The following is a 25,646-nucleotide window of genomic DNA, read 5'->3' as shown; positions in this document are numbered from 1 at the left end:
AGACTTGTTAGATGTTGAAAACTTAGGGGTTTATAGTGTGAGACCAAGATAAGTCTGCAACGATTTTGATAGCATACGCAGTGCAAGTGTTATTTATACGTCAATTTCATAGAAGTTTGACGTTTAAAATAACACTTGCACTGCGTGGGCTATGAAAATCGTAGCAGACTTACCTTGGTCTAACTCTAGTAGAACACTAATACAAGTTGAGCTTATTAGTTATTACCATCGTTATATACCACTATAAATTGATATGTTCAGATTCTTTTCAAATAATCATTTATTTGAAAGTTACTAGTTGACAATGTTTACAAAAGTATAAAAGTATACAGATCGACTCACCAAAACTATAATAAAAAAAGTCAAAATGTTAATATCATACAAAATTTCTAGCATATTTATTCTAGAATCCAAAAAAAATGTGTGCAATTGGTTTGACAGAACTTAAAACAAATAAATATATACATTATTAAGCTAATATTTACAATTACAATATTCAAATAAATTTAAACACACGTTGTTATGTTGAACAGATAGCGAAGTCATTATAATGAGATCTTCGAGTGTACGGGGAACGAACCTGCGTGTCACACTCGTCTAAAATAAAATATTGATATCTGGTAGTTTTTTGGTGAAATATTTACTTGACAGGCGTGAGTGTATACAACATACAGATGAATATTATTATCTGTTGATGTAACGCAAATAGGGGTCATCCATTAATTACGTCACACGTTTAGGGGGAGGGAGGGGGTCAAGAAAATGTGACATATTGTGACATGGGGGAGGGGGGAGACACAAACTTTGTGACGTCACTTTAACTTCATCAGTAACCGAAAATTTATTTTAATTATTTAGTTTGCTGTACATTTAAATAACAAGTTTTTAAAACGAAAATAGTTTTTAATCGTTTAATTTTCTTTCCTAAGCAGCTTTGGGTTATAAAATTACTAATATTTATATCGTCAAAAATATTTTGATAAAATATACTTGGTCAAGCAGATCTTGTCAGTAGAAAAAGGCGCGAAATTCAAATTGTCTATAGAACGATATCCCTTCGCGCCTACATTTTTCAAATTTGCCGCCTTTTTCTACTGACAAGATCTGCTTGACCAAGTATATTAATAATATTTAGGTACTTAATTCGATTTGGCGATTTCGTAGAAAAAATGTGACGTCACACTAGGGGGGGAGGGGTTTGCCAAATGTGACCAAGTGTGACAAGGGGGGGAGGAGTCAAAAAACCTAGAAATTGGTGTGACGTAATTAATGGATGACCCCATATTTACAAACTTAATCCCAACAAATTATCTCTTTAGCACTCTTCTTCGTCTTCTGTAACAAGTTATTCTCATATCAGGTACATCTTCAGTCTGAGAGCCTGAATCTTCTCTTGATATCGTCACACTTACCTGCGCCGAGTGGCTGACATTTGACTCCATTTCGGACGAAGTATTTATAGCAGATAAATCCTTAGGAGTAGATGAGGCCAGACCACTGAATGGCGTAACATATTGCGCCGAGTTTGAATCTAAAGGTTGAACACCCGTTGATATCACAACCGTTGTCACTAACCCCGGTTCTTCTACTACTGGAGCCAGGTTTGGAACATCTTGGACACCAGTACTACAGTTGGTTTCTTCTGTAGAGTCATTTAATTGTGGCCTTTCCTTATTAGTCTCACTGGCACTGGTCGACGATATTTTACTAGAGACTATTGGATTCTCAAACGTTCTTGCCATTTCGTTACTGATATTTCTTTCCGAGTTACCATTACTGCTGGAATTCTCTTTATCGCTCATAGTTGGCGAATTGTTTGGATTTGGCTCCGAGATATAAATGTTATTGGTATTTATCTCTTCCGTGTGTTCACTAACTGACAATTTCTTTTCACCTTTGGTTTTAGGTCTTTTATTACTTTTTGAGCACTCCTTAACTTTTTCATTCAGTTTTGAAACTTCCTTGTGGTTTGTATAATTACTTGTATTTGACATAAGATTTCCTTCTGACACTGAACAACTTTCAGTAATAGTAACTACTTGTGCCTTTACGTCACCGACCTGTTCCACGTAGTCATCCTTATTTTGTTTATGTTTTGTACGAGTTTTATCTTTGAATTCTTTGATTTTTAATTTATCTTCAGCAACAGTAGACTTTGCTAAACTTTCTTTAAAGTCTTTAGAGTACATTTCAGTCGTTTGTGCTTTGAGTGGATTTTCAGGTTCAATGATAGCATCTTGCGCCTCCTCGGTGGCGGGCGGGCAGCAGTCGGCCGGCAGCCCGTGCGCCGTGCGAGTGGCAAGGTTCAGGTCCTCTGGCGTTATTAAACTACTGCTGTCACCAAACAATTCACTAAATTTGTTCATGGAATTTCTTTCTTTCTCCGTATCTTTCACAGATCTAGTTTTTCTAGTTGTTTCCGAATTTCCACTCTTATCTTTGGATGTCTCTCGATAAGACTTGCTTTTGGAAGTTATTTTCTTTTTCTCCTCAATTTTATCTTCTAATTTAAGTTGTGCTTCATCATTACTTTCATCGCTTAGCTCTAAATCGCCTTCGACAATATGCCTGGAGTAAACTCTATGCTCAAATTCGCGAAATACTGTTACAGTATTTACAGTTTCTTTTACAGGTTTTTCTTTGACCTTCATATCAGACACATTTTTATGTTCTATTTCATTGGTTTTTAAACTTGATTTCTCGTTTCTATCGGATACATTCGACTCTGTGATGCGTTTGATCTCCTTCTCTGTACCTTTTTCGGTAATTTTTTCAAGATTATCTGTTTTCACTTCAGGTACATTTTTGTGTAGCATTTTATCGGTATTTCTTAAACTTTCATTTTCTTTCTTACCTGACAACTCCAACTCAGCAATTCTTTTGGGTTCTTTTTTCGAACGTTTTTCAGGTTTATCTGTCTTGATGTTGTCAGTCTCTAAGTCTGACTCGTTTTGATTTTCTCTGTGACCTGTGTGTGTTTTTGGACCTGACTTTTCAGACTTTTTAGGTATCCTGTATGCAGCAATTCGTTTAGGTTCTTTTTCTGATTTTTTCCCAAATTTATCTGTCTTGTGTTTGACAGCCTTTAAGTCTGACTCGTTTTGATTTTCTCTGTTTTCTCTAGTCTTTGGACCTGACTTGTCAGACTTATTTGGTATCCTGTATGCAGCAATTAGTTTAGGTTCGTTTTCTGATCCTTTTCTAAGTTTATCTGTCTTGTTGTTGTCAGTCTCTAAGTCTGACTTGTTTTGATTTTCACTGTCATCTCTAGTTTTTGAACCTGGCTTGTCAGACTTATTTGGTATCCTGTATGCACCGATTCGTTTAGGCTCTTTTTCCGATCCTTTTTCAAGTTTATCTGCCTTGTTATTATCAGTCTTTAAGTTTGACTCACTTTGATTTTCTCTTTCATCTTTAGTTTTTGCTTTTGACTTTTCAGACTTAGATATGCTGGATGCGGCTATTCGTTTAGGATCCTTTTCTCCCTTAGTGTTCTTGACAGAATTATCTCCTTCAAGTCGTTCTTCATTCATAGAGTGAATCAGCTTGTGCAGTACGCTTGGTAATTTAATGTTGTCACAGTGCATTGTTGTATTAACTTTATGACTATCTTTAGAAGTTGATACCATAGACTCAGCTGCTCTATGATTGTTCGCCTTTTCCGTCTTTGCTACTACGAGTCTTGTAGTTTTTGTTCCCTTAATTAATACATCACTTCTTTTTCCAATGTCTCCAAGCATACTATTATCAATGGGCGATTTTTCTTTCTGAGGCTTAATTTCAGTTTTTTGACTTTCATTTATACAAGGAACACTATTACCGATTTGTTTATTAAATTCTTGGAAATCATAAATATCCAAAGCTGTTTCAGTGTCAGAACGTATTTCACCGGATTCCATGGATAATGAAGATAAAGGCTTATCTATATCCATTTTATCAACATGTTCTTCGCTGATTTCTAAAGGTTTCAATCTTAAAGCTTTTGGCACCTGGACTTCTTCAAAGTTCCAAAGGGATGTGTCAACGGGTTGCAAATGTATTTTATTAGCATTGGCAGACTGTGATATGTGCTTGTTGCCTTCCGAGCACTTAACATATCTGTCACTGCTTAATCTGGGATCCTCACAGATAGATGAAGTCCTACTTCTGGTTTCTAAAACAAAAACAGTTTGTATTAGATTTATTATCGAAAAATTTCCAGAAAAAGACCCAGTAGTTTCGGAGCAAACAGGCTGTGACGGACGGACGGACAGACAGACGCACGAGTGATCCTATAAGGCTTCCGGTTTTTTCCTTTTGAGGTACGGAACCCTAAAAAATTTATGGTGAAATGTATAACTGTGTTATCTTACTTACCAGTTTGGGCTGTTGCGGGTTCGTTAGAAGATTCTTCCGTGTGTGAAAAATCTGGCGACGGATATGTGTGACTCCCCACGGTCGGAGGCTGTGATTCATTATGATACTGCTCTTTATCATGGCCTGGCCTTTTCTCTTCCTGGGGAACAGGGTAAGGTTCAATTCTAGGTTTCTTATTTTGTGGTTCTTCATATTCACCATGAATGTTATGTAAGACCGAGTGTATCTCTGGGTTGTTGCCCGTCCGCCCGTGGTAAGACTTTCGACGCTCGCGAATCCTTTTGCGTAATTCTTGTCTTTCTTGTGGAGGGCTTCCCAGGCGTGATCTCTCCCTAGGAGGGCTTTCCAAGCGTTGCCTTTCCCTAGGAGGGCTTTCCAAGCGTTGCCTCTCCCTTGGTGGGCTTTCCAACCGCCTATTCCTGTAACGATCATCCCCAAGTTCTTTCGCGCCCCGACGATGTCTTTCAGGACTAAATCTGTGGTGTTGCAAATCACTCACATTTCTGTTTCTATCATAATGGTGTTTACCCCTATTGATATTTCTGTCGGGTTCACTATACTGTTTTTCTCTGGTAATTCTTTCAGTATCAGAAAATCTGCCAGCTCTATGTCTGTTTGATTGTTCTCTATACGGATCAGGATAGTTTAAGGGCCTATCATGTGAACTGTTATACAACATCTTCCCATCTTGAGAAACATCTCGACCCCTTTTGCGGGGTCTTTCAGGTTCTCTAGATGCTTTAGGTTTCAATGCAGAATACATATCTTCAAATTCTTCATCAGAGCTTAACTTGCCAAGACGGGGACTGAAAAAACGGTAAATTTGTATTCTATGTCGGCACACTTTTTGACTTTTTCAGTGCCAAGCAATTGATAACCTCGAGTGCTTTGTGAGCAAGTTCGGTACTGAACAATTAGGACTTAGTTTCATACTTACCAAGATAATGCTGTGACCCGTTTGTCCGCAACGGGAGATGAAGGTCGATTATCTGGGAACACCTCTTGAGGTGTAGGTGGTTTCTGTAGATCATTTTTTTGTGTATCCATTCTACTAGATTTGTTGCTATCGGCAATTATTTCGTTGCCTATCATCTTATATGAATTTTCTGCAGCATTTGAACTAGTTGCGGGTGATTGTGGGCGGCTACTTTTTCTCCTAAATACAAGCATTATATTTAACAGCAGGGAAATAAAATTAAGTACAGTGGAACCTGGATGATTGCAATCTCAAGGGACCGGCCATGTTTTGTCAATTAACCAGGTTTTTCATTTAAGCAGGTCGCGTCAATTAACGAGGTTCAAAAAATCGTTGTGTCTATTATAGAGGTTTTCATTAATAGAGGTTGCGTTCTGACAAATTTCTTTTTGGAGGTGCAAATAACCATTTAAAGTAGATTTACACGCTTACGTTCTGGGTTTCTGGTCTATATATTGCTTCTGTCTATACTTGCACTTTTACACTACATTAATTACCACTTTATTTTCTTATCATTTGGGTTTAAAAAATTCCCTTGAATTGTAAAAGAAAGTTTTATTAGAATGGAAAAAGCATACCTACTTTGTTTTTTATTAATAAAAACTATTTCACCTACTACAGGCTGTGATAGATACCCAATAAATAAATTGAATTCTGGATGGAGATATAAATAAAATGATCATTGCTATTAAAATATTGTTTCTGCTGTCTACAACTACATTATTTCAATTACAGAGGTAATAAGTAAGACTCGTTTCAATAATAGAGGTAAAAACAAGAGCAAAAATAACGGATTTTTTTAGCACAGTGTCGTTGAAATTTTGGAACCTCTATAATTGCAATTTAGATTTTAGTGCTTTTCGTAATTTTGCCTCTGTAATTGACCATATTGCAACTTAAGACCTCTATAATTGACACTGTGCTAAAAAAATCCGCTATCTCTCTCTCTCTCTCTCTCTTCCTCTTTGCTTTTCTCTCTTGTTTTTACTTCTGTTACTGAAACGAGTCTTATCTATTACCTCTGTAATTGAAATAATGTATGTAGTTGTAGACAGCAGAAACAATATTTTAATAGCAATGATCATTTTATTTATATCTCCATCCATAATTTAATTTATTTATTGTGTATCTATCACAGCCTGAAGTAGGTGAAATAGTTTTGATCAATAAAAAACAAAGTATGCTTTTTACATTCTAATAAAACTTTCTTGTACAATTCAAGGGAATTTTTTAAACCCAAATGATAAGAAAATGAAGTGGTAATTAACTAATTAATGTAGTCTAAAAGTGCAAGTAACTATATAGACCAGAAACCCAGAACTTAAGCGTGTAAATCTACTTTAAATGGTTATTTGCACCTCCATTTGCAGAAATTTGTCAGAACCCAACCTCTATTAATGAAAACCTCTATAATTGACACAATTATTTTTTGAACCTCGTTAATTGACACGACCTGCTTAAATGAAAAACCTGGTTAATTGACAAAAACTGGCTGGTCCCTTGAGATTGCAATTATCCAGGTTCCACTGTATTATGAAACTGAAATCGTTCTGATGGCAAAACATTTTAATTAGTTCTTTTATTCTTTATGTACCTTATAAATTCTTCCCTTCCTTTTGGACCTCCTCCTTTGTTCCGGTTTTTCTTTTTGCGCTTCGATTCAGTTTCTCCACGCACATTCCTTATCAGCTCTTGGACTTTATGTGCAGGCCCATGTTGAAATGCTCTTATTACTAACATGTCTTTCCTGTAAACAAAAGGTAGAGTTACCATTAACAAAGGTAAAATCCATTAAAATGTTCGCATTAGGTACATATTTAATATAAGGCATCCAAAAAAATTGAGGTATAGGTTAAGTAGGTAACTGCGATTTATGAATAAGTACCATCATCAGAACATAACTGACTGTGACTAATGCTTACGCCAAGCGGACTCCAGGTTCCCATGAGCCGTGGCAGAATGCTGTGACAACGCCGGGAAAATGAAATAAATTTTGACAAAAATTTGTCTTTATCTTAATATTCTTATCTATTTGTATTGTTGTGTATTAGGTAGGTAGGTACATACTTTGTGCCTACTAATAATACCAGCAAAATTGTAATCTTTATTTATGCCGAATACTAATTGGAATCCTTGAAAACACGCAAAATGGTTTGTAAAAACGTGCCACGCTCGAGACAAATGCATGGCCAAGATGCCTCGGGTGTAGCACGTCTTCTCATACCAAGCTGTTTCGCGCGGCAATTTCTTAGCGAGGTGGCTCGTTCTGTGTCTTGCTTGCTATAATTAATTAAAAATAAAACAATATTTTATTGAATTAAACTTACTCAATATTAAGATTTGTGATCATATCAGTCTTCCTCTGTATCTCAGCTCTTGAAATTTTCAGCAGAGAAGAATAATTTGACTCTAGTCTTTTGAACTCTGCTTCCAGCTTATCAAAATCCTGCAAAATGCTCTAAAATATCAATGCACATCCATTCAATGGCTTCCTAATGCCATTGGTTATCAATGGAATGTTTAATTTTATAGCAATGGTGTTAGTAAAACAGCTAGCATGTTTTTGAAAGTAACATCCTTGTAATGGCTATTTGTGACATTATTTGGCAACATAGTAAATACACAATACACATCAATCAAAACTTAAGCATAGCTGGGCAGTTTCACTAGATGTGTGAGGAACACAGTGAAAAAAGAAACAAAAAAAATACAATAAAAATGCTGAGCTTAGAATATTGGTAGATTTTTTTTTATTTTAGAACAGCAAAATATTTTTTTTTTATATTAACCACACATGCTTATGGAAGATATGTATTCAATATTAGATTAACTTTTCAAATGTGATATTTTCAATTTTAAAGGTTCCAATCTACCATGTGAGTTGTCAATAAGGATGATTTCAAATTGTATCCTTGTGGCTGTTCACTACTTTTTTTTAATGGTTTGAGTTTTACCTTAATTTAGATAAATTATAATACAAGTTTTGTATGATCTACAAAAAAATTTTGTCATAGGTATACCTATATGAGAAACAAAAGATGTAAAAAGTAACAATGTTGGTAAATAGAAAGTACACTTTTAGTAAAACAGTATTCATGGTGCAACTTGCAGGCCTGTCACAGCTAGAGGGGGTACTGCTAAAGGGTCACCTACATGACTTTCCCATTATTACAGCTGTCTGCTGTAGTTTAGTTGCCCTGTTGTATTATTATAAATGTTAAGTTTTTTTTGTTAGACACACTACTAAAATAGTTAGTTAGTGTAGTATGTAATGTAATTCTGATAATTTGCAAGTTAACACTTGTTTTTTCCAACAAGCACACCTCTTGCTTTCGCAGACATAACTTACTTTTTGCAACTTTTGCATGTTCACAGTGCAACATTCTAGTTTGTGCTTCAGGTCCGAATTTTCAGTTTTCAGCTGAAAAACATAATACTATCAGTACATTTAAAACACCTACAGTCAATGTGAATGCTTCATGTATGTGTAATACTTAGTATAATTGTAAACAAAAAATCAAAAACTCTGGAATGTGATGTAACAGATTAACTTAGGCAACCCAGATCCAAGCCACACCCCGGACACAGGCGATCAAATGTATGAAACAAACGTGTTCCTAAGCGCACAGCTAAGCTCGTGTAGGTGAACGCGTACTATGCTTGTGTGAGTGAGATAAGACGTGCGAGGGTTCTCGCCATTTTGTTGTCAAGTTCGATGACCTCAGTGACTCAAAACTCATTGCACGAATTAGGAATAAATAAGAATCATATTATGCTGTAAGGTGGGTATCTAAGCTCGATTTATACAATAGTTTCCTATTTTGAATCAGTATAAACGAAGTAACAAAATTTTTGTAAGGAAATCAGGCCACCAAAATAATATGTAAGTTGAAAACATGATTTTTTGTTCATATAGATATTGTGTTGTTTTCAGTGTGATCTGATAGGTTTTGTAAATATTTCTTTAATATTTGAATATTTTACGTGGCCTCCGCTCTGCGCACCGCATCGTCGCGTCCTTGCCAGCCGGTAACTGTGAGGTAACCGAGAGCGGGTGGGCGGCACTTTCAACGGGAGGCACGGAGTGTCCATACTGTACGTTAGTACTCTTTATTATACTGTGTCCAAGCCAAGCATGAAGCAGGGTGATATGACCAGAGCTCCAACTTAAGTTAAGTTATATACTATAATTGATACGGGTCTAGGACTTCTCAATGTCAGAAACCTGCACATGACTTTGTTATAAACATGTATAATTCAAAATGAACATGAATATAATATTAATAGGTATCTTTTTGAGATAAAGTTCTGGGGAGATCTCATCACCTGATTTATAACAAAATAGTTTAGATTTGTGTCGTCACGACATCCAGTTCAAGTGTTGCTAATTAAGCAGTTTTCTGGATTGCTTATATTAGTTACATTTGGCTATTACAAATTAGATATTATTAATTATGGTAGTAAATAAATGCTGTCGCAATCTCTGAAAGTGGTTTAGGCCACCCTAAAGTTAGGACTAACTTTACTAATCAGTAGGACAGGTGGTTAAATCTGCTATTCCCCTAGAAAAAAAATTTGGCGCTAAAATGTAGTATCGGTCTTACCCTGTTCAGTGCTTCAACGTCATCGTAATTCTCTAAATCGTCGTATAAAACATCCATGATTACAGGCTTTGCCTACACTGGTTAAAAGGCACTTAAATTACACAAAGGACAGTGATAAATCACTAAGAAATAGCTTAAAATAATAAAAAATAGTTATTAAAGCAAACGTCAATGTCGCTACACATCGCAAACGGACGGAACGAAGTTTCTTTATTCGTTTCGTTCTTTATCTTCCATTCCTAAAGCTTATTTACATTCGCGGCTCGTGGCTTGGCTCGCGACTCGTCTCGTGTTCGCCTCGAGCTGCATAGGCAGTTTACATTTGCGGCTCGTGGCTCGGCTCGCGTCTCGCCTCGTGGCTTGCGTCGAGCTCGTAAGCTCGACAAACTAATCTATTTTAAACACTAACGGCACGGTAAAAGGTTTATAACCGAATGACAAGCTGAACGCGAGTGTAAACGCAAGTGCGTGTCCCGCGCGAGCCCTATTGACTAGTGCCCAAAAAACCGCTCCACCACGTGAGCCAGACGAGCAACAGACGAGGCAAGCAGAGCCGCGAGACGAGCCTACCGCTTACACTCGCGTCTCGTGGTTTGGCTCGCGGCTCAGCTCGTGGCTCGCACGCGAATGTAAATGTGGGATAAATTCTTTCCATTTCCATATGATTTTCATCCACATACACCGTTCATTTCAGTCTTTTCATTCCTTGTATGGCAGGTAGAGATTACTTCTACACTCCATAATTCCTTGGATACCTTGGTCGTACAATCAAAGGGTCTACCGCGAACCATTGCCTCCCTGTCACACTTACGTACGAATTTACAAGAGCGAGAGAGAGGCAACACACCAAACGTAATTCACGGCAGGCCCTCGGAAAACAAAGGTCTCTTGGAGGTCTACGACATTTTCTATACTATAATATAAACTCACTATTATTCTATAACTTATAAGTGAAGTTTCTTTTCTTTTTAAAGAATTCGAGACATTTGATAGAAAGCGAATTTGTGTTTTTTCGACTTACTTTTTTTATACTGGCAACTCATGATTTTAACGATTTCATTCATTCGTTTGGGTACGCCTCTAGAGAATCAATCACTCATTCATTTGGTGCCCATCTCGTTTTTTTGTCATTTCGCTTTCATTCGTGCTTTTCGCTGATGCGCATCGCAGGGATCGCGCGTCGCGTTGATAGCGAAGCAGACCTTCATATTTCAAGTGTGTTTTTAAATTTAGATGGATTCTCGCTCAGTTAAATACATGTTTGTAATAAATAGATTAATCGTGAAACCAGTGTTGACAGTTATGACCGTGTGTATATCTTTAGTTTGCATGGTTTCCATGCAATAGTGCAACAAGCGTTCGAGTCGCAGCGGGCCCGTGTAAACAGAAGAAAGGATTTCGGCTGCAAGATGCCTACGGACTCGGAATGCGAGTGTGAGACGGTGTCGAAGGAATGGCTGCTCGCGAAGCTGCGGTCGGATGAGAGAGACACGGTGCTAATTGACTGCCGGGGCTCAAACGAGTACGCGGTGTCGCACATCCGGTCGGCGGTAAACTTCTCCATCCCGAGCATCATGCTGAGGAGGCTGGCTGCGGGCAAGATCGAGCTGGCGTCGACGGTGCAGTGCAAGGAGCTGAAGGCGCGCATCGTGGCGTGCCGCGCGCGAGGCACGTTCGTGCTGTACGGGGACGGTGCGCCGCGGGACCCTGACACGGTGTACGGCATCCTGCTGCGCCGCCTCAAGCAGGACGGCGTACAGGTCGTCTGCTTGCAAGGTAACACTCATGTCATACCAAAAAACCTCGTCTTGATTTATATGCTCCCATGCCATGGATTCAGTATGCCTTTTAGTGCTAACTGCCTTAGTGGCTCAATTACAATTTTAGTCCTTTATACCAGGGATTACCAATTAGTTTCAACAGTGGTCCGGTTTAAAAAAAAAACTTGCAGTTCATTTCCACTTGCATTTTTTAAATAAGCTTAAGAATAAAATAGGATGGTGGTTAATATTATAATTTATGTATAAATAATATATTATCATACTATTATATGAATAAATTTAATATTATGATAGGTATAAAATTCAGAATTCATTGAATACTGTGGTTTTCCTACTTATTCTGTTATAAAAATAACATACATTTACCTTTTTGAGAGTTCCTCTTGAGTGTCATTATTAAAATATACCATAAATGTGTTTACCGTAGAAAGGCACTCATTGATCACTATTACTGAGCTATTACTCATCAAGTGTATAGATACAAAACCATAAACAAATCTACATTCATAGGTCAATATTCAAGTATATTGCAAAGTAACATGGTTTAAAAACCAACTGCCTTAAAGCATTCTCAACCACTCAACCTAAATCTTAACTTTCTAAAGCATTAATTAAATAAAAACAGCACAGGAAAATATGTGAACTGTTATACATATTCAGGTATACCCATTCATTCTAATAAGTATCCTTAAAGTTGTCAGGCATGGAATATTGTATCTATTGCAGAGCGTTATTTATACAGTCATTTATTTATTAATTTATTGCAATATGTAGTGTAGTCGTGTAGTACTTGTGTAGGCAATTTCTGCAATAATTCAGGTACCAAGTCTTACTTAGTAGTCTTGTTAAGTAGTACTTAGTATTTAAATAGCAATATAGTCCACCATGCGTTGATGCAACACTTGCCTAAGTCATCATATCATCATCTTCCTCGCGTTATCCCGGCATTCTGCCACGGCCCATGGGAGCCTGGGGTACGCTTGGCAACTAATCCTGAGAATTGGCGTAGGCGCTAGTTTTTACGAATGCGACTGCCATCTGACCTTCCAATACAGAGGGTAAACTAGACCTTATTGGGATTAGTTCGGTTTTCTCACGATGTTTTCCTTAACCGGAAAGCAACTGGTAAATATCAAGTACCGGACCGTACAAGGTGGAGCCCCCACAAGGTGGACTGATGACCTGGTGAAGGTCGCGGGAGTCCGCTGGATGCGGTTGGCGCAAGACCGGTCATTGTGGCACTCTTTGGGGGAGGCCTATGTCCAGCAGTGGACGTCCTCTGGCTGATATGATGATGAAATATCAAGTGATATTTCATACATAATTGGTACAAGCCGAGATTTGAACCCGCGACCTCCGAATTGAAAGTCGCATGCTCTTACTGCTAGGCCACCAGTACTTCTTCCAACACTTGCCAAAGTATAAAAAAATAAAGATAAATGAAATCTGCAAACCCTAATGTTTTTACAATATTGAATATTTTAACATTATTATAAGAATTACCTTTAGCGATGAATCTGCTTAACCATTTTTAAGGAAAATAAAGCTATTGTATACAAGAAAGACATTGTACCTATAATAAATTTTATCAACATAAAACTTACTTATTATTATTAGATTATTACGGATCAGAAACTATCACCAAAAATTACTTGTTACATTTTATTCCAGTCACTACATTGTCAAATAGTGTTGTCATAACATAACATATTAAAAGCAAGGATTTGTTATTGGAAATACAATGTGATTCTTACAAAATAGTGTCTGGTCCTCATATAAGATTATGTGGAACAGTCTCAAAAATGGAGACATTCTGAAAATCAATAAACCTTTGGCTGTGAGTTTTACCACTATGCACTTGATCTAGGTATCTAACTGCAAACGTGACAAGCAATAAAAGTATCAAAAATTAACTCTTTTTACACTGCCCTATCCAAGAAATAAATAAAAAAGAAGAAGGTTGCTCAAGATAGAAAGGCGTGGAAGGATCTTGTGGAGGCCCTATGCACCTCCGGGGTGCACTAGGACAAGCAACAACATCCAAGAAATAGTATGTTCTTAACCGCGTTTATAAGAAACGTCTCTAAATGTAATAGCATGCCGCCGGGCCCGGAGGTCGCGGGCGGCCGCCACCAGACGTGGGAGAGGAAGTCCACTACTTATTGTGCTCCTCAATGCGAGACGATAGATTATGATCATCGCCTCACGCACACTAGCGAGCTCCTTACTTCTCACGTGTATGCGTAGGTACCTATTGTGTACAGTACACTAACAGAGTAAAGATAATTTGCATTCCTTCAATCTTATTATATTCAGTTGACATTCATCTTTCTTTTTTATTTGGATCTGATATACATGCCTAATTACCTATTTAGCTACTTAATAAGAAAGGGGCACTGGGGCAGGTATGTAATGTAACTACAAAGGTAGTATGTACGATAGTTCGGGCTCCGAAAGAAAAATAGGTTGGTACTATCTATTTCAATAATGTTTTGTTAAAGAAGTAGGCAACCGGACTTGTACAATGAACAATACTTTACATATCCTGAGCTTTACATGTATTTGCTTCAATGCGAACGTTATCCAATGCTAAGAAAGAATAAGCAGCTTTAATAAATCCCCCCCACAATATGTAATCCGATAAAACCCCGAGAATGATCAAAGATCCTATGGAGAAAAACCGTTTAACTAACACAAACGGGATGATCAAAGAAGGGGGCCGGAAACGCATCGCCTCGACCCACGTCCGACGGAAGAGCGCTACCATTTTATTGATAGGTTCCTGTTTCACTCACGTCCTGTCAATTTCATTGAATCCAACGGCCCCATATATATGCACGCGTGCAATTTTATTTAAAAACCCCAACAGCTCTCCGACGCGACAGCGGGGCACCGCATCGAGTTCATCTCATTCATTAATCAACTGAACTGGCCAATTCCACTTATGGCGGGCGATGGTCGATCGTAAAATATATACATAATAGCACGTGCGCTTGCGGCCGAACAACAGGATGTAGTTGAATGTAAACTCTTTGCGACTCCAGTGGTCTGGCAGAGGAAATCGTTAGCATCTGGTCGCTAATATAACTGAGGAAAGCGAAATGGGATAAGGAAGCCATATCTTGCGTCTGGCTCTCGAAGTTCGAATTGGACTCATTGCTGCTGCGGGCAATTGAGGATGCTATACACCGAACGTCATTTTCATACCCGTTGTCGGAGATGGGGATAACACTATCTAATGGTTTTTAATGAAGACAATTGAATTCACTGTTTACTAACTTCTCACAAAAACCATAACTATCCTATTCGGCATTTTGTACAAAGGTCGTACCTATGCTTTTAGTAAGCCGGCTCTCGCTATCTGAATGGAGCTTAACCGCGCCTGCCTATTGGTAATTATCTATGCGAAGGCGTAGCACTGGCATTGATAGTTTTTGCTTGCTGATGTAATGTCCAAACGCCGGTACAACAGGTAGGTACTTGGGTCGGCTAGTTAGGATGCTACGCATTGTATTCTGATATATCTCGTTCCGCTACGGTGGTTCCGATTCAGTATGCCTCATGGGTAGTAGGTAAGTATATGATTTTCATCGCGTTTTGTGCGCGCAACATGTCTGATACTGATAAGTGAGGCATATCTTTTGTTTTGACAACACTGCAACTGATATCATTTAAATCGACACAAACCAGCAATGTGCTATTATGTACGTGTACGTTAGATAAACTCAAACATTGTGATTAGGTACTCCTTATCCAACTGAAACAGATATCACCCCACCGCATAAAATACATTGTTTGTATTTTAAAATTATCTACTCATTCCGTATTCTGATTCCTTTCCCTCCCGACATTTATTCCGACTGTTTATACAACATATTGAGCAAATGCCCTTGCTTTATTGTATATACCAAAACTCCCATTTGATGGATTCCATTCTTACACAGTTTCCACTGACGTCAATTCGTTCTGCGAATGTAGTGTTCCCGGAACCTGGCCATCCGTACACTATTACCTCATTTATTTATAACGGCCGTTTGATCGTTTTTGCCTAGAGCTCTGTTTTAGCAGAATGCGGATATTACTGCAATAGTTCAGATATGTCTGCTCATAGGACCCGCTCCAGCTTTTAATAATCTTTGTGTGTATACAGTATTTAACTGACACATACAATCATACATAAATGACAATTGGGAGCGCTCACGCTAAGTGTTTTTTAATAAATGTAGGCGAGATAAGTCGATACAATTGACCCATCAACCGACGTCATTCTTCATTGAGTCAGCCCCTGTTCATTTGCTGTGTGCCTGGACTCTGCGCGAATTGCGATGCCGTAAATAGAACCTGCGAGGACTAATTAAGGATATTCGTTAAATATTTAATGTTCGCTTTAAGCCCGTCACAGACGAAGCGATAATATACATACCAAAAGATATTTTAGAGCAAGGCATCTTACGATATATTTTACGTAATATTTGACAGAGTCCACACACGAAGCTATAATATACATATTTTGGTATATTACGATATCTTATAGCAAGTCATCTTAAGAGACCTTAACCCGTCGTATGTTATAGCGCGGTATATTACTATATCTTTTGATACAAACAAAAACGTCACTTTGACACTGACATGGCTATCTAATCCATAACGTATCTAGACGTAATATTTGAGGTATCTTAAAGTTCGAATCGGGCCAAGAATGATTTAAGTCCGGGCCAGCAATAGTACATTATTGTCGAGGCTCGGAAGTAGCTACTTGCAGGCTGAGGATTCGTTTTAAACGGACGACCTTGGGAGTCCGTTTAATTGAATCCGAAGCCAGCAAGTGGCCTTCCAGCCGAGTCATATATAGTGCTTTTCTCAAAAATGGTGCAAGACATATAAATATTATAGAAATATTTTACAAAAGCAACGTTCTTACGTATATATTTTCACAGAAAAAAGCCCTTGCCGCCTTTTTATTTTTTTAATAAAAAAATTGAAGTGTATTTTTCTGCCGAAAATGCGCCAACCTATTTGAGACACCTAAATAGTCGCGGTACTAATCATCTGTTTGGCTGTTTAATGGGCCTGTGCCTTCATTTGATATGGCCATTTCAACTTTTAAAAAGTTTGGAACTCTACAAATAATGGAATTTGTATGCAACATTGCAGTCCCAAAATCGAGACTGCAATGTTTTTAACTTTTTAATTTTTGACTGACCATAAACTATGCGCTTCGCGACCTATTTTTTAGACGGCAAAGTCGACTTTGCCGTCCATTTTTGAGAAAAGAGAATTTAAGAGGGAGGTTCGGCAAGGTTGTTGATAAACGCGCGGGAAGGACGCGGCCGCGGGCCAAGGCCTCCACCTGAGCCCGCGCCCCGCCGCGCCGCGCGCCTCGCCACCCCACGCCTACTCCACATTATCGCTTTGTTCCTAACTCGCACTAACAACCCTCACGCTCGTCTCTACTGACACCTTTTGTGGGCATTCCAGGACAGATTTGCCACTTATAGTTCTAACCTACAGTAGCGGCAAAAAATCTATCACACTCCTACTCCTATTGCAGGCATTTATTGTATTTCTTATTTTAAAAACACTCAAAATCGAATCTTACTTAACCAAGAATAAAACCTAGATGGATCGATTTTTCTGGCTACCGCGAAATCTCGGGCAAACTAATCTGCATCGTAATCGCTGGAGCCGATTTTGAGAAATTAATTTAAAATACTTCTTGCAAATGTATCTGAAAAAATATGGTAAATAGATTATTTGCCGCTACAGTACAACCTGTACGAATATTCTTTTTTTTTGTCGTGAAAATTAGTCTACACACTAAATGGCATTTCTGATGCGTATGGTCAGGGCCGCGGTTGGGTGGCGCATGCTCGCGTCCGCAATGTAGGCTGAAACGTAAAACGTTCAAAATATATGTTATGTAGGTGTAACACCTTTTTAGGGTGAAGGATTCTGTCTACGCGACCTGGGCAAAAATGAGAGTCCTTGTAAAAGGCGAACGCGGGGCCGGCGCGGGGGGCGGGTGTTTCATTGAGAGCGGCGAATGAATGGGCGAGATGAGTCATCGGATCGATGCCGCGCGCCGCCTGCCCTCCCCCTCCCCGCGCGGCCCCCGTCTCGCACCCCTCCATCATCATGCAACCCTCCTGCGCCATGTCTCACGAGGATCCTAGGGCTACTGACTGCAGAGCCCAAATTCTAATGTAAGGCCAGATTCCAAGACAATGATAATGTAAATGCCCCAGAACTAGACTCGACAATGGCCCATTATTCGGCATTTTAAGTCTAATTAATAGTAATAGAGATGAAAACAGAGTGTAAAATAAATTAGTTAATGCAGGAATTCCCAACACGGCAAGCCAGCGGTAGAAAGACGGCATCGGCAAGGGGGGTTCAGCACCTTTCATTAATTAAAACCGTAGATTTTGTTTAGGTATATACTCGTAATTTATTTAATTAACAAAAAACACATTCTTATTACTTGTCAGATTTTTTTTTTATTATAATAAAGCTTTTATTACCTACCTTTTTTCTGTATTTTAATACTACTTCGTAACACGCAAATATATTATAGGTTATTATTTATGTACCAGTAAAAAATATTGATCTACCAACCGTGCAATATTATTAACAATAAAAATACGAAAGGTCACTAAGAACACAGAGAGTGGGCGAAAACCTTTATACTTAGTTAGAAACTCTGCAACCTCCATTTGTCAGGAGCCTTTTTCACTGTACGTGACAGGGGATGGATGGCCAACCGTGGTAAATTGGTGCCGGGAAATGTAGGGACGAAAGGAACTCGACGGTTGCAGAGAGTGGGCCAGAATTAGACACCCGCTATATAAAAAAGTTTCGTTGTAAACTGCCAAAATTGCCTCGACCCACGATAGCAATAAATTGCCCGTATATGTAAAGTCGTATTTCCACGAGACGACACAAAAAAAGTAGGTATTACGAAACTGGCTTTATGTGCCAATATGTTATCCACTCACATGATTGCTATTTTTCAGTGACCTCTATTATTATGTGAAAATAAGGGTGACAGCTCGCAACTACAGTTGCATGAATAAGTTATTACTAATCATCATACTTAGATTAGAATACAGCCGTCAACCCTTTCGTAAAGTATTTCCTTCTTTCGTTCTTATACGAAATCTTTTTCGAAAGAAACCTCGCTAGAATTCTGAAGAAAACACTAATTGCCACTTGCACCATCCCACTAACCCGAAGTTAAGCGGTTAAACCGTTAACTCAGTGTCAAATTGTACTGGTAACCATGGTAACTCTAGATTTAACCGGTTAACCCGGGTTAGTGGCATGGTGCACGAGGCGCTAAATGTATGTATAGAAATACAATAAAATACAAATATTCTTTAATGCTCACCAATATGAAAAACAACATGACAATAAACTAAACCAACCTAACCGAAATACCAGAGGATATTCTTAAATATAAATCGACTAAACCACATATTACCTGAGAGCTTGAAAAAAAACACCTATAAATCAGGCACAAATATTTCATCCCACAAATAAATGCCCTTAAAAAATATACCTAAGGATAGATATAAAAACATCCCTGTTTTTGTATATCTATCCTTAGGTATATTTTTGCTCTACAAAACCTTTATGATGGAAAATAGATCAGTCCAGCTGGCTTTACACTAGGAGTTAATGTCAGCCACTGCAAAACGAGCGCGGTGCATTGTGCGGGTAGCGTGTGACAGCGACGGACGCAACGGGGGCGGCATTAGCATCACAATGCCGGGAGTGGGCAGGAAACGCGGGGAAGCCACGGCTGGACGGCAGACGGCCCGCCTGGACCCTTTGTTCAGTAATTTAGCCCGGCTCTCCAAGACCGTACCTCTGTGTTTCTTCATACTCTTCATTTATGCCATAGGATACCTTTTTCTTTTGTCACAAGGGGCAGAACGGGAAGAAGAATGATAATATTTTCTCGAAAAGTAAAAACTGAGTGAATTCCATGGTTTCTAATTCTAGCATAGGTACGTAATACGTATTATTTCACAGACGTTGACTCTTAAATACTACACACTATAACCATGTCCCATTAGACATAATTCAAAGACTCAAGGGAGCCACGCCGTTTTGTCGCCTAAATAGTGTTTAGTTTTTTTTAAGTTTTTTAAAATTCATATACATATATATGTTAGTCTGTTAGGTATTTGTAATATGGGCCTTGTTGCCTGACTTAAAATGTTAAATAAAAATAATAAATAAATAATTGACGCGCGAACATTATTCGTAGTAATGCTAATCGGCTAATGGTCTTGACTCTTGCCCACAATCAATAAGCATTAAACGTTGCAGCAATGATCGCAGCAGCGGTCGATAATCGCTTGATTCGGTGTGCAAAGTGAACTACAAGCTTTCTCAAGCCTAGCGCCTACGTCAGGAGTTCATACGTAATTGTAAGACGTCAACCTTTTTTAACACCTACAGCTATCTCTGTCACAGCACAGATTCATTGTTTTAGCGCTCACACGATCGGTACATTCGCCTGGAATCAACAGCTCAACCCGGAGTAATTATTATTGCGTAGCTAACATTCTTTATTAGCCAACTACTTGTATAGGACCTAATTGGCTAGTTTGTATGCTTTATGAACTGGCCTGTAGTTAGGACTTGACTATCTAAGCATAGCCAAGCCATAATACTAGCGATTCGCTAAATCGATTGCTATGCATATTGGAAATGGTAGCGCTTGCCGATCGTATCGTAATGAATGGCGAAACGTCAATGAAACAAAAAGAATGAATGAAACAAGTCTTGAATAACGACTGATCCACGAGCGAGCGCCGATTGCTAGCACAGCTAGACTACTGCTACGGCTCAGTGTACAATGGTCATATTTCGCAATCATTACACAACATATGCGATTATTAGGCTCTGCGGTATAGCATTAGATTTGCTCTACGCTCTACTGAATGGACAGCATTGTTATGTGTATGTTAAACGAGAGTACATTGAAATTTCCATTGATATAGCCTACGCGGTAACGTCATCATGGTTGAACATAATACGTTTTAGTTTTTCAAGTCACCTTGGGGTTTAATTTACGCCATTCACAACTAGCAGTGTACTTACATCTACTGCTCTGTATATTCCACGGTGGCTTCCGCTTCAGAGAATAATAAAATTAACGGTTGCTCCTTTTCATGTTCATTGCGACGCTGGGTTACATTACGTTACACTTAGAATTATAGCAAAAAGCTAAAACATTTCGCCCACCTTTTCATGTGAATCGCGCTCAAAATTAATTTACCCGAAACCCATTTCATTCGTATTTTTCATTCGTAGTCTTCGTTCCGTTGAGAAATTGATGTTATTTCCACGAAAATTCTCACTGAAAATGTTATAAGTAATAATATGAACTTTCTAATAACAAGAGCGTGTTTTTAGGGTTCCGTATCCAAATGGCAAAAAACGGAACCCTTATAGATTCGTCATGTCTGTCTGTCGGTCCGTCCGTATGTCACAGCCACTTTTTTCCGAAACTATAAGAACTATACTGTTGAAACTTGGTAAATAGATGTATTCTGTGAACCGCATTAAGATTTTCACACAAAAATAGAAAAAAAACCAATAAATTTTGGGGGTTCCCCATACTAGAACTGAAACTCAATTTTTTTTTGCATCAAGCCCATACGTGTGGGGTATCTATGGATAGGTCTTCAAGAATGATATTGAGGTTTCTAATATCATTATTTTCTAAACTGAATAGTTTGCGCGAGAGACACTTCCAAAGTGGTAAAATGTGTCCCCCCCCCCCCTGTAACATCTAAAATAAGAGAATGATAAAACTAAAAAAAATATATGATGTATATTACCATGCAAACTTCCACCGAAAATTGTTTTGAACGAGATCTAGTAAGTAGTTTTTTTAATACGTCATAAATCGTAAACCGCAATTTTATTATGTTACTTGCTGCTACGGAACCCTTCATGCGCGAGTCCGACTCCCACTTGGCCACTTTTTTTTGTAACAGGGAGCAATATAATATCGATCGCGCGTTCTTTCAACTTAATTAATAAATCATGACCATCGCGTTTTTCTTTACTTCGTCAAAGTAATAATATCTCATCCTTGTATATCTCGCCCACTCGACCTAAAGAAATAACAATTTAACTAAAATGATAAATATTATTCTGATTAATTGCCATGTCCAACAGCGGAACACTAAAACGACAATTGAGCGGTAGCACATTCTTAAATTACATAGCGACAGTCTTCGCGGCATGACGCTTCGTCCACCTGGTAAAGCATTTTTTTCATCGATGGTATTTTTTGACATAATGAGTGATCCCAAGACTCATTCAGCTATACTTCAACAACCTTCTTATACTTCAGAAAAAGGTTATAGCTTATAGTGCTAATACAAAGCGGTGTTTCAGAAACACCCTAGCCATATACCTCTAAGAAAGACTCAGTGTTTCTCTATATTAATAATGTGTAAAAAGGTGCACGAGTGGTCATCAACACGCAATGGGAATGCGTCATGATGATATCAGATCGTTAACTTGTCGTCGTCGCCCTTCCTATTATTGAGTTAATACGTTTTTGTGTTGTATATGGTGCGATATATATACACTCGTACAATAGCGCATTGTAATGGTGTGTATGTTGTTCGCAGGTGACTTCCCGGAGTTCCACCGCGCCTATCCGGAGTGGTGCAGCGAGGCGGGCGCCCAGCATGTGCCGCACCTGCCGCTCATGGGGCTGAGGTCAGTACACTACACACACACACTATAATCACCTGCAATCATATCTAGATTCTAAAATATCTGTCATGACTTTGCTGGCAGAGCAGTTTGAAATGTATAAGATATTTTTGTATTGCTGATGGTTCCAACCACATAAGTAGCTGCTGTTGTCTTATCCTATTTCTTCGGATTTTTCAAGCAGACGTAAAAGAAAACCAACTAATTAGAAACTACAAGATGAGAACAATCCAATAAGTGAATATTTGACTGAGCAGTCATTTTGTATGTAGGATAATCCAACCTGGATATCATGGAGTCAATTATACTCTATCTAAGAAGTTCAAAACCTTATACCGGCAATTAAATCAGTATCAACTCATTTCTAGAACCGCTCGTTTGAAACACGCCGCGATAATTACATGATCTAGGAAAATCGCGCACGCGTGGGAATCCGATCTCGGCGCACGAGATGTTTTCCTTGATCGCCGAGAATCGGCGGAAAAAGCCGACGGCCCGCCGATTCCGGTACGACTGGCTTTCTTAATAAGACCTCGTTGAGGAGCTCTGTAATCGTATTCCATGGGAAACGGTTACACTCCACACCACAGTTTCTAATGCGGTGCTTTTTTATAGCGACGGACGAGACCATTAAGTCAATTAATAAAAGCGAATAATATGCAAATAATGGCGGTTTCCTCGATAGCGCACATCCGCTATTTAACTAGAAAACATAAATATTTCTAAAGAGAAGTCGTTTGACACTGTGGGAGTTGGTTCTGTTATGTTGACTGAAGGGTAACCAGTCCTACGAAAGCGCCATAATTTCGGTTAGGTATTACATATGCGTGTCGTAATCAAGAAAACTGTTACTCGATGATTGTAGATTGGAAAAAGTCGTAGGTTTTTCACACCTACATCACACCACATATACCGCTGTGTACACCAAGTACAAAAACCTACACGGCGGAGACAATGTAGGTGCAACGTGATCGACAAACCTGTCCCACTAGGAGGTAAAAGTCAATTGCGTAAATGATACGTAATTCATGTTTTATATAATGGAAATTAAATACATCATCATCATTGGCCACAGCATCTTTGCAGATGATAGTTGCAGCGACTGAAGAAATTATTTTGAGGAGGTAGTCTACATCGACTGCGATGACTAGACCAATGGCCGATCGGCACTTCTAACTTGCCGCATCGATCACAGACGTGTCTTGACTCCTGGGGTGGTCCAGCAGCTCTGCGATTACGTTTCTGCCTGGAATAATGGAAATTAAATACAGGCGCTCGGTAATCCGGCACCTCCCCCTATGAAAATTCCCCTCAATTTAGGATTGTTGGAATTGTTGAATTATTAGATTTCTATGGGAAATAAAAGCATTATATAGAGATTCTACGTGCGGCGTTCGGCTGTGTGCTCTGCCGGATAGATATACCACCTGGTCACCTGAGTCGCTAATTGTCGGACTATCCATGACCGCAAATCAGGTTCTCTTTTTTAAATTTTCATTTTGGTTATGCATTGTGCACTATCGGAACTAGTGGAACTGTGATTGTAATTTTATTGTAAAATTACGTCTATTAATTAGTTGCATGTTAATGTTAAAATATATTTAGTTTTATTTTCGATATGTAACTAGCTTAGCGATTAGAGAAAACAATAGAACTGTGTTTTCTACATGAGATAAAGGACGTCTTTAATTACTTGCATTCTCAATGCAGTAAATAACGTAGTACAGTGTAATTTACACGGCGACTAATTAGGTAAAAATTACTTTACTACTCTTATATGATCTGATGTCGGAAGATAAGGAGTATCTCCCAGGTACATAGAAGATGGTATATAATTGAACCTATATCGTGTGTGTGCGCCGCATACGAGCCACGCAAAAACCGTTTAGATGACGCTTGCGCACTTACTCATACCCGCCACTTAGCGTAGCACTTAGCAATTTTATTTGCATTGAACACTCATATCCTTTAGCAAACATCGACTCGATGCCGAGATTCATTGAAAACACTTCAATGTCAAATATTCCGTTCTACTATTCCATTCATCATTCCGTGACTGTGCGCTAGACGGTGGTGTTTATTCAGTTGGAAATGTTTCAATGGTTCGCTTTGTATCGAATTATCAAAGACCTTCCGTCTTGCCAAATTAGGACATCGATTGGGCCTGAGATATCGGTACGTTTTCTTTACTTCACGGACACTATCGTAACGGCTAATAAACAAAGTGTTTCGACATATTGCGAGAGTAATGAGCAGACATCGAACATTTTGAAGCAATTACGTGCAACATAGTTCAATTAAAGGAATTGCTTAAAAACAATAGAGAAATGATCAATTAAGGTGCAAATTACTGTAGTTAACTTTAATGATATCAGCTGGAGTTGAGTACGTCTACGTGCCTCTAACGCTACAATACTGCACTGCAATGGATGGACAACATTTACGATAAAAAAAGATAAGATAAAAAAAGAATATTAATTAAATATTTACAGCTATCATTCTTGTAATGGTAGACGATCGGCTACTAGTTACTATCGTACGCAATTGAAGGTAGATTAGAAAATTGAGAAAGAATTTAATCTTTGACCTTTTACAAAGACGACGATCACACGGCGATATCGAAGCGAGATGGCCGAGTTGACGCATTGCAGACACCCGAGGCGGCTAATGGACCCATTCATCATAATGATCGAACCGTAGAAACCGCGTATCCATCTCATCGTGTGTATTTCAATATCGACCTTACTTCGTGCACAGAGAGCTGAAACTTTCAACACAAGTCAAAGCAAGAAACGGTCTTTTGAAAGTCGTGGAACGTTAAGATTCGTGAGTTAGGCGCGATCGACGCGGCCCGAGCGATTGTAGTAGGCTGCCTTGTAAGTTGGAGTACTTGTAGTGCATTGCATTCGCGGTGAAACCTAGTGTTACGCACGCTCTCAATGGAGAGCGGCTTCATTCATTCATGCAACGAACGCAGCCTAAGTTGGCCGAGCCCGCGGGCGCGATTTAACTAACATTTTAACATGCTAATTTACATCACCACACCAAATAGCACTATGGACTTCTTGGCCTCGAGGAATACCGTATCGGTATCGTATTCTTCAGAATACTAACACCTAGCAATAATAACGCGGTAGATTTTTCTGTACGTTGCCATTATTGAAGAGCTATTTATTACTTTAT

The 25,646-nt window shown here is 38.7% G+C and overlaps 2 protein-coding genes across 5 annotated transcripts in view; one reads left to right on the top strand and one right to left on the bottom strand.

Annotated features, from left to right (window-relative positions):
• Positions 1–1,076: 1,076 nt before the first annotated feature.
• Positions 1,077–10,110, bottom strand: LOC134665824 (myb-like protein X). 3 transcript variants are annotated; one of them, XM_063522817.1, is made up of 8 exons: positions 9,937–10,109; positions 8,682–8,753; positions 7,660–7,790; positions 6,927–7,079; positions 5,294–5,512; positions 4,743–5,162; positions 4,357–4,712; positions 1,080–4,153 (listed from the first exon to the last, which is right to left on the bottom strand). In XM_063522817.1, exons 1-8 carry the CDS (start codon positions 9,991–9,993, stop codon positions 1,308–1,310), a joined length of 4,254 nt encoding a protein of 1,417 aa, XP_063378887.1. In that variant the 5' UTR covers positions 9,994–10,109; the 3' UTR covers positions 1,080–1,307. The 3 variants fall into 3 exon arrangements, with proteins under 3 accessions (XP_063378885.1, XP_063378886.1, XP_063378887.1); XM_063522815.1 differs by having other exon boundaries at positions 1,077–4,153; positions 4,357–5,162; positions 9,937–10,110; XM_063522816.1 differs by having other exon boundaries at positions 1,077–4,153; positions 4,357–5,162; positions 7,660–7,778; positions 9,937–10,110.
• An 882-nt stretch (positions 10,111–10,992) lies between these two features.
• LOC134665797 (dual specificity protein phosphatase Mpk3) overlaps positions 10,993–25,646 on the top strand; it is a 30,821-nt gene continuing 16,167 nt past the window's right edge. The window contains exons 1-2 of one of the 2 annotated variants that reach the window (XM_063522780.1): positions 10,993–11,712; positions 22,376–22,466. In XM_063522780.1, the coding sequence (XP_063378850.1) occupies positions 11,346–11,712; positions 22,376–22,466 (458 nt within the window). In that variant the 5' untranslated portion in view covers positions 10,993–11,345. The remainder of the gene's footprint in view (positions 11,713–22,375; positions 22,467–25,646) is intronic. The other variant, XM_063522781.1, reaches the window with a different exon arrangement.

The sequence above is a fragment of the Cydia fagiglandana genome, chromosome 7 (assembly GCF_963556715.1).
Source record: "Cydia fagiglandana chromosome 7, ilCydFagi1.1, whole genome shotgun sequence".
NCBI lineage: Eukaryota > Metazoa > Arthropoda > Insecta > Lepidoptera > Tortricidae > Cydia > Cydia fagiglandana.
This window is presented reverse-complemented; position numbering and strand designations above follow the sequence as displayed.